A 16,721-nucleotide genomic window follows, 5' to 3' on the forward strand; every position below is an offset into this window, starting at 1 on the left:
CATGCTATTTTCCTAGACCTGTGTATAAAACTTAACCATAATAAGAAAAGCCATAAAAACCACTGTTCTCATAACTTTTTTCACTGTTTGTTTTTACTTTATATTAAGGAGAAGCACAAAACTAAGTCTCAGAAACTGAGAAAGAAGTGATAAAAACACTATCTGTTTTGTGTCATAATTTCTTGTGAAAGTTTCTGTCCTTCAGGCTACTTGATTCTCAATATACCGGATGATCCTGTGCATGTGTGTTATTTCTATGACAGTATTAAAATTCTGGGGGGTAGCAAAGACAAAAGTACAGGTTTTATTCAGAGATCACATGCCTGATATCAATGGCTAAAGGTCATTATACAAATTCAAATGCCAAAATATGTACCAAAAATATATAAAAATCCATATTTCTGTGATTAAATGCAAAACTGAAAGGTAGAATTTCAGCTCCCAAGATCATATACTTACATGTCCTTGTTTTTATGACAATTTTATTCAGCTGGTGGAAATAGGTATTCATTTTTAAAGGTTTACCCTGTTTTGAATTCTGTAACTAATCCTTGACACTAACAATTGGATATCCAAAAGCATCAGTGATTTAGAAAGGTCAAACCATAATGCTCAGTCACAACTCCTGCTGTTATAACTCTATGTAGGACAACAGGACAACATGGTATTTTTCTTAATTCTTGCATTTCTTTTTTTTTTTTTTTTAAGATTTTGTTTATTTATTTGACAGAGAGAGACACACAGCAAGAGAGAGAACACAAGCAGGGGAGTGGGAGAGGGAGAAGCAGGCTGCCCACTGAGCAGGAAGCCTGATGCAGGGCTTGATCCCAGGACCCTGGGATCATGACCTGAGCTGAAGGCAGTCGCTTAACCAACTGAGCCACCCAAGTGCCCCAAATCTTGCATTTCTTGATTGAAGGTATAAGTAAGAGTCCATTGCCAACAAATTATAATATTTTAAGATTTGGAGCATGGATTCTATAAATGAAAAAGAAACCTAGGTTAGAAATACAGACATACATTCCTGGGGAATCAGAATTCTTTTCCTTTAAACTTGTCGAGAAATGTTAGCTAAGAAATTACTAGACTGGGAAGGAAAAAGTGGAAAGAGGAAAATACTTCCTGTTTTGATTTCCTTTACTGGAAAAACAAATAAATGAATAAGTTATATTTATTTGGTTAGTTACAGTTCCAAGTGTTCCTCTTTATGACATACTGAATATTTTTCTCTGTTTTCAGCATGTAGGTTGTGATAATATTTTGGGATCTGATGCTAGGGAAGATAGATGTCGAGTCTGTGGAGGGGATGGAAGCACATGTGATGCCATCGAAGGGTTCTTCAATGATTCGTTGCCCAGAGGAGGTGAGTGTGTAGAGAGAACGCTTCTTCACACCTCTGTTGTCCTGGGAATAGCCAAAACAGTTGATTTCTTTCCCACCCCCTTTAAAAAAATTTTTTTTATTTAGGCAGACAGTGTTTTTTCCCCAAGTTGCTTTTAGTCTCTTAAATATGAACTATAGATCCATGTAAGATATTTTAAGGAAATATTGTTCCCTTTCTACTTGACTTCATTTAGCCGTGTTTCCCTCAGATCTGAATTCCCACAGAGCATTGATGGGAGGAGCATGTGTTGAGGAAAAAAAACATGAACCAGTATTATACATGTTGAGGCTTTAAAGACTATCTTGAGCTAGTTTAGAGAAAAAGAAAAATACTCTAGATGTGTTCATGAACCCAAAGGGGAATTTGCTCATATTGCATAATTTATGAAGTGCTAAGTCGAAGAAAGATTTGAAGAACAAGGAAACTTATTACTGAATGGTTACTAAACACTCATTTTCTGACCAAAGCTGCTCGTGCTGCTTATTCCTGGCTATCTTCTGTGTTTCAGGCTACATGGAAGTAGTCCAGATACCAAGAGGCTCTGTTCATATTGAAGTCAGAGAAGTTGCCATGTCGAAGAACTATATTGGTGAGTAGCGTATTTTGCTAGATTTTTAGAAATTACTGAGGAAAAGCAACACATTATCTTGAAGGAAAACAATATTGCTTGGATAGAACAGTTTCATGGTAAAATCAAGTTTTATAAGACCACACTGAAGAGCTAAACAAAAAATTAGTGGTTTATAACTTACTCTTCACTGGGTTAGTTATTTGATTTTTTGAAAATCAATTTTAATGAGATATTTATATATGACAAAATGCATTTATTATAAGTATACATTTCAGGGGTGCCTGGATGGCTCAGTTGGTTAAGTATCTGCCTCTGGCTCAGGTCATGATCCCAGGGTCTTGGAATCGAGCCCCACATCAGCTCCCTCCTTTGTGGTCTCCCTCTGTGCTCTCTCTCACTCTCTCCCTAAGCAACTAAAATCTTTTAGAAAAAAGTAAGTGTACATTTCAAAGAGTATTGACAATTATATATACATAGAAGTTATAATATATAAATATATAAATAATAACATAAGTATTAATTACTATAAATACATGAATTATTACTTTAAATATATATTACTATATTTAAATCTATTTATATATAGATATACACCACATATTTTTATATTTATATACTTATGTATATATATAAAACACCACAGCCAAGACACAGCATTTCCGGGACATTCTCTTATTGGCCTTTGCAGTCAATTTCCCTCAAACTCAGCCTTAGGTAAACACTAATTTGTTTTCTGACATTATGTATTTTCTTTTTATTTGTTCTGAAATTTCACATGAATGGGACCATAAAGTCTGTACTCTTATGTCTGTGTTTTTTTCATCCAGGATGTTTTTGAGATTTATCTACATTTTTTGAGTAATAAGTTGAGTGTATTTAAGTTCACACCTTTATATTGCCAAGTAATTTTCCATTGTGTGGACATACCATAATTTGTTATATTGACTCACTTGATGGATATTTGAGTCATTTACAGTGTTTGACTCTTATGAATACAGCTTCTTTGAACACTTAGAGACAAACATTGTGTAGACATATATTTTCATTTCTTATGGATAAAATCCCAAGAGCAAAATGGCTAGGTCATATGGTATGTACATGTTTAGTTTTATAAGAAATTACTAAACTGTTTTCCAAAGTGGTGGTTATCATTTATATTCCTACAAGTGCTGTAGAAGAGTTTTGGTTGCTTTATATTCTTGTTAATACTTGATATTGTTGACCTTTTATTTTATTATGTTTTAAAGATTTTATTTACTTATTTGAGAGAGAGAGAGAGAGCTTGAGAGGGGAGAAGATCAGAGGGAGAAGCAGACTCCCCATGAAGCTGGGAGCCTGATGTGGGACTTGATCCTGGGACTCCAGGACCATGACCTGCACAGAAGGCAGTCGCTTAACCAACTGAGCCACCCAGGTGCCCTATTGTTGACCTTTTAAATTTTACCCTTATAGGTATCTTTTTTTGTGAAGTGTCTCAACAAATATTTTGCCTACTTTAATTTTTTTTCTCTTAATCGAATTAGGAGTTCTTTGTATATTTTAAATACATGTCTTTGCTCAAATATATATTTTATGAATATCTTTTCCAGGTCAGTGGTTTGTTTATTCCTTTTCTTAATGGGTCTTTTGATTTTCACAAAATCGAATTTATTTATTTGTTTATAGTTTATGCTTTTTTTGTCTTGCCTTAGAAATTTTGCCTTCCCCAAAGTTGCAAATATTTTCTTAAATGTTTCTTCAAGAAATTATAGTTTTAGGGGGCACCTGGTGAGCTCAGTTTAAAAACTGTCTGACTCTTAGTTTTGACTCAGGTCATGATCTGAGGATTGTGAGATGGAACTCTGCAACTGGCTCCACACTCAGCCCAGAATCTGGTTGAGATTCTCGCCCTCTCCTCCCTTCCCTTCAGTCCCTCCCTTCTCACTCATGCTTACTCTATCCCTCTCTCTCAAAGTGAAAAAACAGTGAATTACAGTTTAGCTTTTATATTTAGATATATGACCCATTTTGAGTTCTTATATAAGGTATAAAGTAGGGGTTCAGTTTGTTTGTTTGTTTGTTTTCATATAGATATTCAGTTACCATAGCACCATTTGTTGAAAAGACCATCATTTCCCCCATTGAATTACCTTGACATTTCTGTTAAAGGTCATTTAAACATGAATGTATGGGTCTCTTTTTGTTCCCTTCCATTGATATATATGTAGGTGTGTTCCTTAAATCAAAACTATGTTGTATTAATTAATAGAGTTTTCTAGTAGAATTCTAAAATAGGAAGCATTAGGTTCTCAAATTTGTTCTTCTTTCTCAAAATAATTTTTGCATATCTAGGTCCTATACATTTCTGTATGCAGTTTAAAATAAAATTGTCAATTTCTGCAAAAAGAGATTATATGGAATGTGTAGATCAATCTGGGGAGAACTGCTATCTTAAAGATATTATCTTCCAATACACGAAAAGATTTACCTATATATTTATTTAAGTCTTTATATTTGTTCATTAGTGTTTATTTTTCAGTGTATGGGTCTTGCACCCATTTTTTCTTAAGTCTACCTTTACATATTTCATGCTTTTTGATGTCATTATAAATGGTATTGATATTTTAATTTCATTTTTGAAAGATTTATTGTTATGTAACAATACAATTGCTTTCTTTTTGTATTGATCTCATGTCCTGTGATTCTTTCAATCCATGAGAGTGGAATATCTTTTAGTTTGTGTTCTTTTCAGTTTCTTTCACCAATGTTTTATAGTTTTTTAGAGCACAGGTCTTTTACCTCTTTAGTTAAGATTATTCATGGGTATTTTATTCTTTCTGATGCAGTTGTAGTTGGGATTGTTTTCTTTTTTTCTTTTTTTTTAAAGATCTTATTTATTTATTCATCGGGGGTGGGAGGAGGCAGACTGGCAGAGGAGGATGCACGCTCCCCACTGGGCCGAGAGCCTGATAAAAGACTCGATCCCAGAAGACCTGAGCTGAAGGCAGATGCTTAACCAACTGGGCCACCCAGGCATCCCTGGGATTGTTTTCTTAATTTCTCTTTCTGCTACTTTGTTATTGCTGTATAGACACATTACCAATTTCCGGGTACTAATTCTGTATTCTGCAACTTTACTGAACTCTTTTATACTTCTGATAGTTTTTTGGTGGAGTCTGTAGGATTTTCTATATATAGTATCATGTCATCTGCAAACAATGACACTAACTTTTCAGCTTAAGAACAACTGATTCAAAAGTTTTATGAGTTTTCCAGTTGTTTACTGTTGGAGGGCACGTTCAATACCAGTTATCTCAACATGGAAAGAAGTGGAAATTCTTTTTATTTGATATTTGATCCTTTAAGACAAATTTAGACTCTTCAGAAACCTCTAGTGAGACCTGGATGAGTTCTTATTCCCTTGGAAATAACCCCTTGCTTAAATATTTTTAAAGATAAGACCACATCTAGAATGCTTCTTTAGATGGAACATTAGTATTATCAGGCTCTTCCTTCCTTTATTTAAGAAAACTTCTTTATTAGGGCACCTGGGTGACTCACTCAGTTAGGTGTCCGAACTCTTGCTTTCACCTCAGGTCATGATCTCATAGGTCATGAGATCAAGTCCTGTGTGGGGCTCCACACTGAGTGGGGGAGTCTGCCTGGGGTTTCTCTCCCTCTGCTCCTACCCCCACTCTCTGTCTCATTCTTCCTAAAATAAATGAGTAAATTTTTTTAAAAAACCACCTCTTTATTTTTATGCCGTAATTTTGGATTCTTTTCCACATCAAAAGACTAAAAAATAAGAATCCTAATATCAGATTTTTCCCTTTGATAATGCTCTGTCTATAAAGTCACATCTTCCTCCCTTATTCATTCCTTTTTAAATACTTTGTGTTTTTCTGAATTTATTATAGTACCAGCAAAAGCGAGTTAAGATCCTTTCATTAAGTAGTTGAAAAAATGGAAAGTGAGAGTTAAAATTGAAGGAGAATTCAGAGCTACTGGTGATGGATGGAGGAGGCTTGTTTTAATTTTTGCTTTCAATATTTCATATCATACAGTCTCAGATGTCCTTATATAGTCAAAGTACTTTCAATGTGTTAAGTACAGAAAACTGGTTGACAAATCCCAAAAGATTAGTTAGACTTATTTTTGACAATTAAATGAATTTTCACAACATATCTGGAGTCAAGAAAGTACAAGTAACTTGCTAGGCAGACAGGGTTGGAGGTATGGAAATGGTATATAATATTAAGGACAAGTGGTAGAGGTCCAGAGAGTCAGAGACTCTATGTGCCATGACCTTTTTAGTGCTTTTGAGCTGCTTGTTCATCTGGCCTGAGAAAATTTTGTGTGTGTGTTTTTTAAAGGTTTTTGGTTTTTGTTTTTTGTTTTTTTAAGTGTACATGCATGCACAGGTTGAAGGGGAGAGGGAGACAGAGAGAGAGAGAAGACACTCTCCTGAGCATGGAGCCCTGTGTGGGGTTTGATCTCACAACCCTGAGGTCATGACCTGAGTGAAAGTCAGGTCATGACCTGTCCTGACCTTGGTTCATGACCTGAACCAAGTCAGATGGTTAGTCAACTGAGCCACCCAGGCACCCCTGTGATAAAGGTTTTGAAGAAGCTAGTATGTTAACAAAAAATTATGCTGACAAGTTTGTCATTGTCAAAGCATGATCATTATTATTAAAATTATCATCATCCTATTTATTTATGGGAGTTTTTATATAGTAGTGCTAATAGTCCTTTTTCTTATCACATATTTATAAAACTTTCTTAATAAAACTTTTTAATACATTATTTTTCTACAGAGGTTTAAAAAGTTATGCATGCATATTTATTAGGCTTATTCTTTATAGTTTGTGAGGGTTTTTTTTTTGCTATGCTTAGAAAACCTTTTCAGGGTGCCTTGGTGGCTCAGTGGGTTAAGCCACTGCCTTTGGCCCAGGTCATGATCCAGGGTCCTGGGATCGAGCCCCACATCGGGCTCTCTGCTCAGCAGGGAGCCTGCTTCCCCCTCTCTCTCTGCCTGCTGCTCTGCCTACCTGTGATCTCTCTCTCTCTCTCTCTGTCAAATAAATAAATAAATAAATAAATCTTTAAAAAAAAAAAAGAAAGAAAACCTTTTCATACCCTAATATTACTTTTTTAAGTTCTTCCATATATTCTTTCTAACATTTTATTATTTAACTATGTATACATTTAAATATTTACCCATCTGGCATTTATTCTTTCTCTCTTTTTAAAATTTTGTTTTTATTCAGGTGAAATTGATTTAATGTAGAATTTAATAATTTTTCTAAAATATTTTATTTATTTATTTATTAAAGATTTTATTTATTTATTTGACAGAGAGAGAGAGATCACAAGTAGGCAGAGATGCAGGCAGAGAGAGGGGGAAGCAGGCTCCCTGCTGAGCAGAGAGCAGGATACTGGCCTCTATCCCAGGACCCCTGAGATCATGACCCTGAGTCGAAGGCAGAGGCTTAAACCACTGAGCCACCCACGTGCCCTCTTTATTTATTTTGAAAGAGAGAGTATACAGGGAGAGGGGCCAAAGGGAGAGAATCTTAAACAGGCTCTGTGCTGAGCACGGAGCCTGGTATAGGACTCAATGTCAGGACTCTAAGATCATGACATGAGCTGAAATCAAGAAAGAGTCAGACGCTTAACTATGTCACCCAGGTGCCCTGGGTTTATTTCTTAACTGTTTGGCTCCATTTTTCTGTCTGTCTGCGTGCCAGTACCACAAGTCCACTTCATCTCATATTCATGTAATTATAATTTTAAGTTTTAGGCAAGAAAGTCTGCTCCCTACTCTTACTCTCATCCCCAATTATTGCTTTTCTTATAATTTCCCTTGCTAGTTTCATGTGTTTATTCCTCCAGATAAAGCGTTCATTTCTTTTTATTTCTATCATTGATAAATACTTAACATCTTCTTGGCATTCACATGCAAAATTACATGTTAATTTGTACTTAAGCAAATGGCCAAGAATCCTATCTCCAAGTGGAAATGAATTGGATACTCATTGTACACTCCAGTGCAGTTAATAAGTGACATTGTGTTGTGGTAAATGAAGTTTTACATTTTTAGATAGACCTTTTTTTTTTTTTTTTTTTTTTTTTTAGCTTTGAAATCTGAAGGAGATGATTACTATATTAATGGTGCCTGGACTATTGACTGGCCTCGGAAGTTTGATGTTGCTGGGACTGCTTTTCACTACAAGAGACCAACTGATGAACCAGAATCTTTGGAAGCTCTAGGTCCCACCTCAGAAAATCTCATTGTCATGGTAAATGTGTCTTTGCCACTTAACTTTTTCCATTTGTGATCTACCTTGTGAGGTACAGAGGGGCAGGCTTTATTATCTCTATTTTACAGGTGGTGATATTAAGGTTAATAAAGGTAAAATGGTTTACCCAAGGGTATCAAATCTGTGTAAGGTTAAGGCCATATTGCTCCTTCCATATGACTGATCTTTTCAATGCCTGCTTAAATAGTATTTTTAAAGCCAAACAAGGCATTTAAGAGAAATGATTCTAAATTACCCATGAAAATGGGAGGAGAAAATTCAATATCATTGTGTGTGTTCTACAGGTTATCTTAAATTTCCTATAAGACTTACTTTATGACATTTTCTTCTTCAAAAGAAATAATAAGTATTTGAATGAAGCCTCATTGTATTTTAATTATCTTCACCAGTTGTTTTCAATGGCAGGTTCTCCTTCAGGAACAGAATTTGGGAATTAGGTATAAATTCAATGTTCCCATCACTCGGACCGGCAGTGGAGACAATGAAGTTGGCTTTTCATGGAATCATCAGCCTTGGTCAGAATGCTCAACTACTTGTGCCGGAGGTAAGACACACACTAGGCAGCCCACCCAGAGGGCAGATGGAAAGCAAAACATATTCTGAGCTATGCTTTGTGTTTGCTAAAGAAGCTAATTGGAAACATTTCTTGCAGGTTTGCTTCAAGCTGTAATTTAGCAAAAGAAACTTTGCTTTAATTATATTATATTCCATTTGTTTTTAACCTCATGTAATTTGTACAGATTTGTTGGTAAAATACATCTTGGCACAATGAGTGTCTCTGCTGGTGCTTCTCCCAAGACTATCTTGAAGGTGGGCTGTTTGCTTTTCATGAACACATTCTTGGTAAAGAACATCATGAGTTTTAAATAAGAAAATGAGCAAGAATCAGACGGCACAGATTCAACTTCTTGTAATGGGGGATGAGAATGTATGTCTGTGTGCCTGTGTGTTTGTGTTTGTGTGCTTGTGTGTTTCCCACAAACCTGTTCAAACTCCCTTCTCCAGCCATCACAGTTAAGGGGCTATATACTGGGATACTACGATAACTCCTGGTGTCTGGGTCTCTGGGTTAATGGTGTATGCTGACCCCATTATAGTCCCTCAGAGAGGTAGCTGCTAGGCGGTGGTTGGTGATGTGTTGGTTGTCCCATGTGCGTTTTTCATGGGTGCCTTTTCCCCACAATTTACTCTATTCCTAATCCTCCTCCCTCTAGTGGCCACCAATGCAATTCTTTACCTCTGGCTGGGAGAGCAGGACAGTTGGCTTCCTTCAAAGCCAACACCCTTGCTGCTGCATGGACTGGTGAGTAGAAGTGCTGTGCAAGCAGCATCTTCCTTCTCTCTGGAGACTAAATGCATCGCCTCCACCGTACACCTTGGTCCCAATAGGCAAGGAAACAAACCTATCCCTCAGGCCTAGGCTTGCTTAGAGCACCTCACCATTCCAAAAGCAAAGATTCATTTTGAATAGTGATATTTAGAACGGGAGAAATAGAAATAAGGTGCATCATCCCATTTTACCCCATTTCCAGTGTATTAACTATTTTCCCTTTCGAAACTGCTCAGAAACATAGGATTGGATCTGGCCTTTACCCTATTTTGTCTTTTACTCATTGAATTTCTAAAGTCCTCTGATTCTTGAGGCTCGAGTATTTTCATGAAATGATTATTCTATAATATTCAGTATTTTTAGAATCATTCACAAATAAATCATGGATTAGCTACTCCAACTTTAGTAGTAAACATGATATAAAACATCAAAAAAGCAAATTAATAATACTGTCTTGTCCTGTGTGAAGTGTCATGAAATATGGTTATAATTTGTGGCATATTTTATTTTTAAAAAGATTTTATTTATTTACTTGACAGAAAGAGAGAGCACAAGTAGGCAGAGAAGCAGGCAGAGAGAGAGGGGAACTAGGCTCCCTGCTGAGCAGAGAGCCCAATGCAGGGCTCAATCCCCAGACCCTAAGATCATAACGTGAGCCAAAGGCAGAGGCTTAACCCACTGAGCCACCCAGGTGCCCCAATTTGTGGCATATTTTTAAAAGAAATCTAATTCCAATCCATTTTATGTGTGAAATGGCTAGTGATTTATAATGTAAAGTTATTAAAACTGTAAGGCATTGCTATATATTTTAATAAAATAAAGGATATTTGAAACTAATTGTTCAAATGAATGCCACTGTATTATATTTTAGTGGCATTTATACATATATATTTCTTGTTCCAATTAAATTCATTTTTATTCAAGCTACAAATTAACTTATCTCTTTCACATACCAAAAAAGAAAAAAAGCCTTCATGACAACAGTACATATATAATTCAGGCTCTGAAGTATAAGGTAGGATAAAGTTCTTAAGGAAGAGTCAAAATAAAGTTTAGGAAATCTAATGAGGAAAGTCTAAATGTTGAGGATGATTAGCTTGGAGAAGGGAAGGCTGAGGGAAAGTATATTAGTATCTTGAAGTCTATGACAGAATGTTGAATGAGAAATTCTTAGTGCCTGTACGCCTTTGTACTAAAAATTGCTATATTTGGGGATGGTTTAGATACAGTGTTGTCGGAGGCCAAGGAGGGATTAAGTGAATTCTCAGTGTTCCTTCTAACCCTATGATTCTTTTGTTCAAAAAGGAGAGAGTCTGACAAATAGGGCGGTGTTAGGCCCATGAGAACTGAATTTAGAAGAAAAGCTGTGATTTTATTAAAGATATATGAAAAGTCTAAAGGAGTATTTTTCATAACACTCGCATTGGGAAATCATCATATAAAAATGATTTCTTGTGGTAGAGAATAAAATATAAAGAAAAGCAAGGATAGAGAAAACTCCCGGGAAGGAGAATTTTCTCTGTTGTTCTCTGTTCTGGAGCTTACTGATTGTAGATATTTGAGGTGGTTCTTGAAATTGGAATTTTGCTCAGTTGTACATGATTATGACAACAGGCATGAGGCAGTCTCGAGGCCATTGTCTTCTTTGGAAGAGAGATGTATAGTGCTTGGAAGTCGGCAGGGATAGTGTGAAGAGCTGCCATTCAGGTGGCTTGGTAAATGGTTCTCAAAGTGTGGCCACTGCACTGGTAGCATCAGCATCACCTGAGAATTTATTAGAAATGCTACTTTGGGGACCCGATCTCAGATCTACAGAATAGAAAATCTGGGTGGGCTTCAAAAGTCTGTTTTAAATAGCTCTCCAGGTGATTGTGATGCTTGCCCAAGTTTGAGTACTAATGGTTTTGGTTGACAGAGAAACTGAAACCTGGAGACATGGAATCTCTGTCCTCCTCACTGACATCTGTGCATCTCTCTAGACTCACTCTGCACCTAGAACAATACCTAGAGCACATTAGGTACTCAATAAATATTTATAGATGAGTGGGTGAGCAAAAGGAATTAATTATTTTGGCAATTATTTACCTGTGCTAGTTTTTCCCAGTGTAGGAAGTAAGAGTTTAGAATTGTTGATTTTCTTAGGAGGTACAGCAGTTTTTAATTGGGATAAAGTCAGTACTTCACTCTCATCTTTCCAGGGCGGTGCTAGGTGTCTTGAGGACACCAGAGTTTTTTAAAATGGAAAAAGAGAAAGCAAGAAAGATCTCAAAGAACTCTCTGTTGCAATCTCACAAGACTCTTCAGTGATCTCACCTATTACTCTCCTGCATATGTTTTATTAGTGACAAATACCAAACTCTGAGTTTGGGAGCAATGCTGATAGCTTTCTCTTATGATATCTCTTAAGATAAGAAGTTTTGAGATTGTTTTTCTGTTGCTTAGCAGACCCAATGACAAATCTTATGCTGCAGGAAATATTGCTGGTGATTCAGTCTAAGTAATGGTCTTTTCTCTGAGTAAGTGATGAAACACTTCCGTAGCCTGAATAAGAACCTTGAGATGCTGTGGGGTGTTGTCTTTAGGATAAATGTGATTTTTAAGATACAGTTGTGATTCTTCCTCTGAGAGACATGCAGGCCCAATGAATTAAAACTTGACTATTTTCTGAACCACTGTTAATTCCTACTAGAGTTCTGTTTCTTTATTCCTTATCCAGAGTGTTATATGCTCTGTGATTTATCTGATTCTCAAATTTATATACTACCACTGGATTCATGATTAATGTGGTAATTGATAAAGCTTGGCTAGGTAAAGAGAATTATATTATTTTTGAAAACAAAGCTTTAGAAATTTTTTTAAAGTGGTAATTTAGGCCACTGTGTCTTTGCACTGCAACTTTTAAAGTTTCAAATAACAAATACTGAGTATTTTCCTTTGATATTAGTAATACATGCTCACTTTTTACTCACTTTGGCTGGATATGTGGTCCTCAGATTTTAACATCAGAATTGCCTGGATGTCTTATTCAAATAAGATTGCTAGGTTCTGCCTCCAATTTCAGATTCAGTAGGTCTGGGATAGACCCCAAGAATTTGCACTTCTGAGGTGTCCAGGTGATGCTGGTGCTAGTGGTTCAGGAACCATACTTTGAGAAACACTGGGCAAGACCCTTAGATTTCATAAACTAAATGCCTATTAAAACAAAGTGGCAGATCATTTAGGTAATAATCCATATTACAGTTATAATCTACATTACAGCTAGTCTTTTTAATGATAAATGGCTCTATAGCTCAGCTACATAATACTAAATAAAATGTTATAGTTTATAGAGCATTTTCTGGTACTCTGTTACATTTGATCATCATCAACAGCACCATGAGCCTAGGCATTGCTATTATTATCCCTATTTTGTACACAAAGCCCAAGTGAGGTAATTTCCTAAAATCAAGACTTAGAAATTAAGTGTTTAGTGATTTTTTTAAATGTAGCAGTCTCTCTTAATAAATAGGGTCCTTTACCTTGAACAGAGCATTTCCACCAGTTGATAGCCTCTATAGAGCAACATGATAAATCCCTATTAAAAAAAAAATCTCCTTCACTAGTTTGAAATTTTATTTTTTCAAATGCTTTGCCTAAAGCCAGTGATTCTTAATTTTGGTTGTACATTGGAATCACCTGGAGAACTTGGAAAAAATCCTGATGATTGGGCCTGCACCCCGGAAGTTCTGATTTAATTTGTCAGGAATGTGGCCTGGGCATCAGGTTTTTAAAAACTCCCTAAGTGATTCCATCATGCAGCCAAGGTTGGGAAATCCTGCCATTGAGGCTGATGGAAAGTTTTTTAGTATTCAGATAATCTGCATTCAGATACAAATGCCATTGGTAGTATTAACTCACATTTCTGTTGCTAATTAGCTACTAGTTAAATAATGCAAATATTAATGAGATTTATTTATAAGTATTTGGGGTGGAAACTAGAATAAGACATCAGCATAGGGAATGAAAAATGTAGTAGGATGCCAATTAATTTTATCATTTTGTTTAGTGTGGCCATCAGCCTTGGACATGCCTTTAGAAAGCTCTTTTTCAGTTTATTTACATGCTCTCTCTACCTGATGGATCACTTATAAGCATCTAATCAATGCTTTTGAAACTGACTGAAACTATTAAGTATTGTTTCTTAACCTTTTCACTAAAACCTAGTGAAATTGTGCTAAGTCCAAAGTTCTCCCTCTAATTTCAAATTTCTATGGTACTTAAGGGAGTTACAATGAATAAGTGGTTATAAACTCAACCAAGTTTAATTGAAACACACAAGTCAGAGGCAAATGGCTCCTGTTTTAACTCACCATTTGGGAAAAATGATAACTTTTTTTTCTCTTTGTGACATGGTTCTAGAGGAAGTCATCTATTGTTTTAGGAAATTTTGTTTCATTAGGAAATGAGGTTTTGCAAAATGCAGCAGTATTCATGATAATTTCCTTCTCTACTGGCTGGCTTTGCTCTCATTTCCAACCATTTAAACCGTTCTCTTTCCTCCCTCACCCTTCCTCTTATCTGATGCAACCCATAGGCTTTAAAGCAAAGCTTTGCAAAGCTAATTAGCTGAGAGTCACTGCACTGTGGCGTTCAAGTTTGTACCTGTTCTGTTAAAAAGAAAGTCTTAAAAATGCTTTATTTGTGATGCAAAGAAAAGTCAGAAATACATGAATATTTTAATTTTTTTTTAATTTATGCTCTAAATATAGTCTCTGGCCTGCAATCGCCTCTTTTGATACCGGCTGATTATTTTCTCTAAATTTTTTTTCTAAGGGTTTTTTTTTTAAATCTTTGTATAGATGTACAAAAATAGCATAGAAAAGAACTCAATTTTGTCAGGTTTCTGCTGACAAATTTTGGCATCTCTTTGTTGAACATTGCCTGGCAGCTCAGAGAGAAAAAGATAAGTTAAAACTATAGTTATATTGAGAGGGAGAAGGGAGAAGACAGTTTTATTTTTAGAGGCAATTTTGATTTTTATTTGATTTTTTTATATATATATAAATACAGATTTTTTTCATATATATATATACTATGGGGTTATTCGGGAATGTTTCCAATCAGTTGTTTTTGACCAGTTAATTTTATCATTAGTTTTTATTTTACGTTTACATAGCCTAATTAATTTTTCTTGTATGTTTCATGCTTATTTAGATGCTTATTTTATTTCTTTTTCTTTTTCTTCCCTGGATGTCATCTTAGGCTGTGTGTTTGTGTGTGTGTGTATATGTGTGCATGAATAACATACAAACTTAAAAGATATTCTGTGTTTCTTCTGTCTAGCTAGGACAAAATTTTTTTTTAATTCACTCTTTTTGTGATTTCACCTGATTCATCTGGATTCTTACACATATTGGAGCTGGTTTCTATTCTTTAATATTTTTAGGATGCTTTATATAGTTTCTGACTACTATTTTGCATTTTCCTGATGTAGGCCCATGTTTTTCAAACTGTACCACGGTGCCCCAGAATACTGCAGCAAATTCACAAAAGATATAGCAGAATGTTCTATGTTTTTGATGGAAACACAGTGACATTGGTCATTTACCACAACAATTATTACTAAGTTGTTTGGACCTAACTACTTAATAAGCAAAACTCTTAGATTTTTTTTTTTTTTCTGCCTAGGAGGGCTGTGAAAAAATTACTGAGACATTAAGGGTGTCATGAACCAGGAAAGTTTGAGAACTCTAGATTTAAGGAAAAATGAGTATCATTAAAGTAGATAAAAATTAGTCATCTCCCTTTCTTCCAATAGATATTGAAATTCATTTCATAAAAGGAAAAAAATGCCTATAAACTCCTTAATTAGGGTCCTGGTGATGTTCAGAATTTAAAACCAGAGCCTCTTCTGTGCTTCCAATTAAGGAACTAGAAGTCTTGAATACTGTGTAAACCTTTCCTTCGTATTTGCATTAAGTTTTCCTTCTTTTGTGTCCTGAGTATGTTTCCTTCCCCCCTCTCTGTTAGTTCAGTTTAAGATTGGTAGGTGATTAAAGCAAAGAAGAAGAAGGAGAAGGAGAGGAAGAGGGGGTGGGAGAGGGAGAAAGAAAGAAAGAAAGAAAGAAGAAAAAATACCCTAAATATGTAATTTTTCTTTGTAATTAACTACCTAACAAGTTTATGTAATAATCTAAACAATTCCATTTATTTTATTTTATTTTATTTTATTTTATTTTATTTTATTTTAGATTTTATCTATTTGAGAGAGAGAGCAGGAGCAGGGAGGAAAGGGAGGGGGGGAAGCAGGCTCCCTGCCGAGTAGAGAGCCCAATGTGGGGCTCAATTCCAGGACCTTGGGATCATGACATGACCCTAAGGTAGATGTGTAACTGACTGAGGCACCCAGGGCACCCCTACACTATTCCGTTTATTAAGACATAATTTTCAAGTTATTTTAATAAATCTGTCATGCAGATTGTTTTGGGCTGTTTAAAAAGTTGGATATTTCTACATTGTTTCTATGGAATATATGTTATATATTTCATTTTTGAAAATGACACAACACAAGAATAATGTGCACTTAAAAGTATAGCAGTTTGGGGTGCCTGGGTGGCTCAGTTAGTTAAGCGTCTTTGACTCGGGTCATGATCCCAGGGCCCAGGAATTGAATTCCACATCAGACTCCCTGCTTAGTGGTGAGCCTGCTTCTCCCTCTCCCCCTGCTCATTCTCTCTCTCTCTTTCAAATAAATCAAATCTTCAGGGGGAAAAAAGGTATAGTTATTCCATTATAACAAAACAATTTTAAAATTGCCTTTTAAAGGTAATTATTAGAAAAAATATAATACAATCTTTGGGCTTATACTAATACCTGACTGAAAGAAAACATCTCTCATAGTACCAGATAAAACAGGTAAATGCCTTACATTTTCACAGATGTCCTTTTAATTTCTTCACTAATTTTAAAATACCTAACATCTTTTTAAAAGATTTTATTTTCGAGGCTCCTGGGTGGCTCAGTGGGTTAAGCCTTCTGCCTTTGGCTCAGGTCATGATCTCAGGGTAACCCCGCATCCCGCTCTCTGCTCAGCTGGGAGCCTGCTTCCCTCTCTCTGCCTGCCTCTCTGCCTACTTGTGATTCTCTCTGTCAAAT

The 16,721-nt window shown here is 35.7% G+C and overlaps 1 protein-coding gene across 4 annotated transcripts in view; it reads left to right on the top strand.

The window, feature by feature from the left end:
* ADAMTS6 (ADAM metallopeptidase with thrombospondin type 1 motif 6) overlaps positions 1–16,721 on the top strand; it is a 304,096-nt gene that overhangs the window by 242,172 nt on the left and 45,203 nt on the right. For 3 of the 4 annotated variants that reach the window (XM_004764549.3, XM_004764548.3, XM_004764551.3), the window contains 4 exons: positions 1,240–1,363; positions 1,893–1,973; positions 8,073–8,236; positions 8,663–8,801. In XM_004764549.3, the coding sequence (XP_004764606.1) occupies positions 1,240–1,363; positions 1,893–1,973; positions 8,073–8,236; positions 8,663–8,801 (508 nt within the window). Of the gene's footprint in view, positions 1–1,239; positions 1,364–1,892; positions 1,974–8,072; positions 8,237–8,662; positions 8,802–9,471; positions 9,561–16,721 lie in introns of all 4 variants that reach the window. The other variant, XR_006605319.1, reaches the window with a different exon arrangement.

This window comes from Mustela putorius, unplaced genomic scaffold (assembly GCF_011764305.1).
Source record: "Mustela putorius furo isolate JIRA1106 unplaced genomic scaffold, ASM1176430v1.1 tig00000145_pilon_pilon_pilon, whole genome shotgun sequence".
Taxonomy (NCBI): Eukaryota; Metazoa; Chordata; class Mammalia; order Carnivora; family Mustelidae; genus Mustela; species Mustela putorius.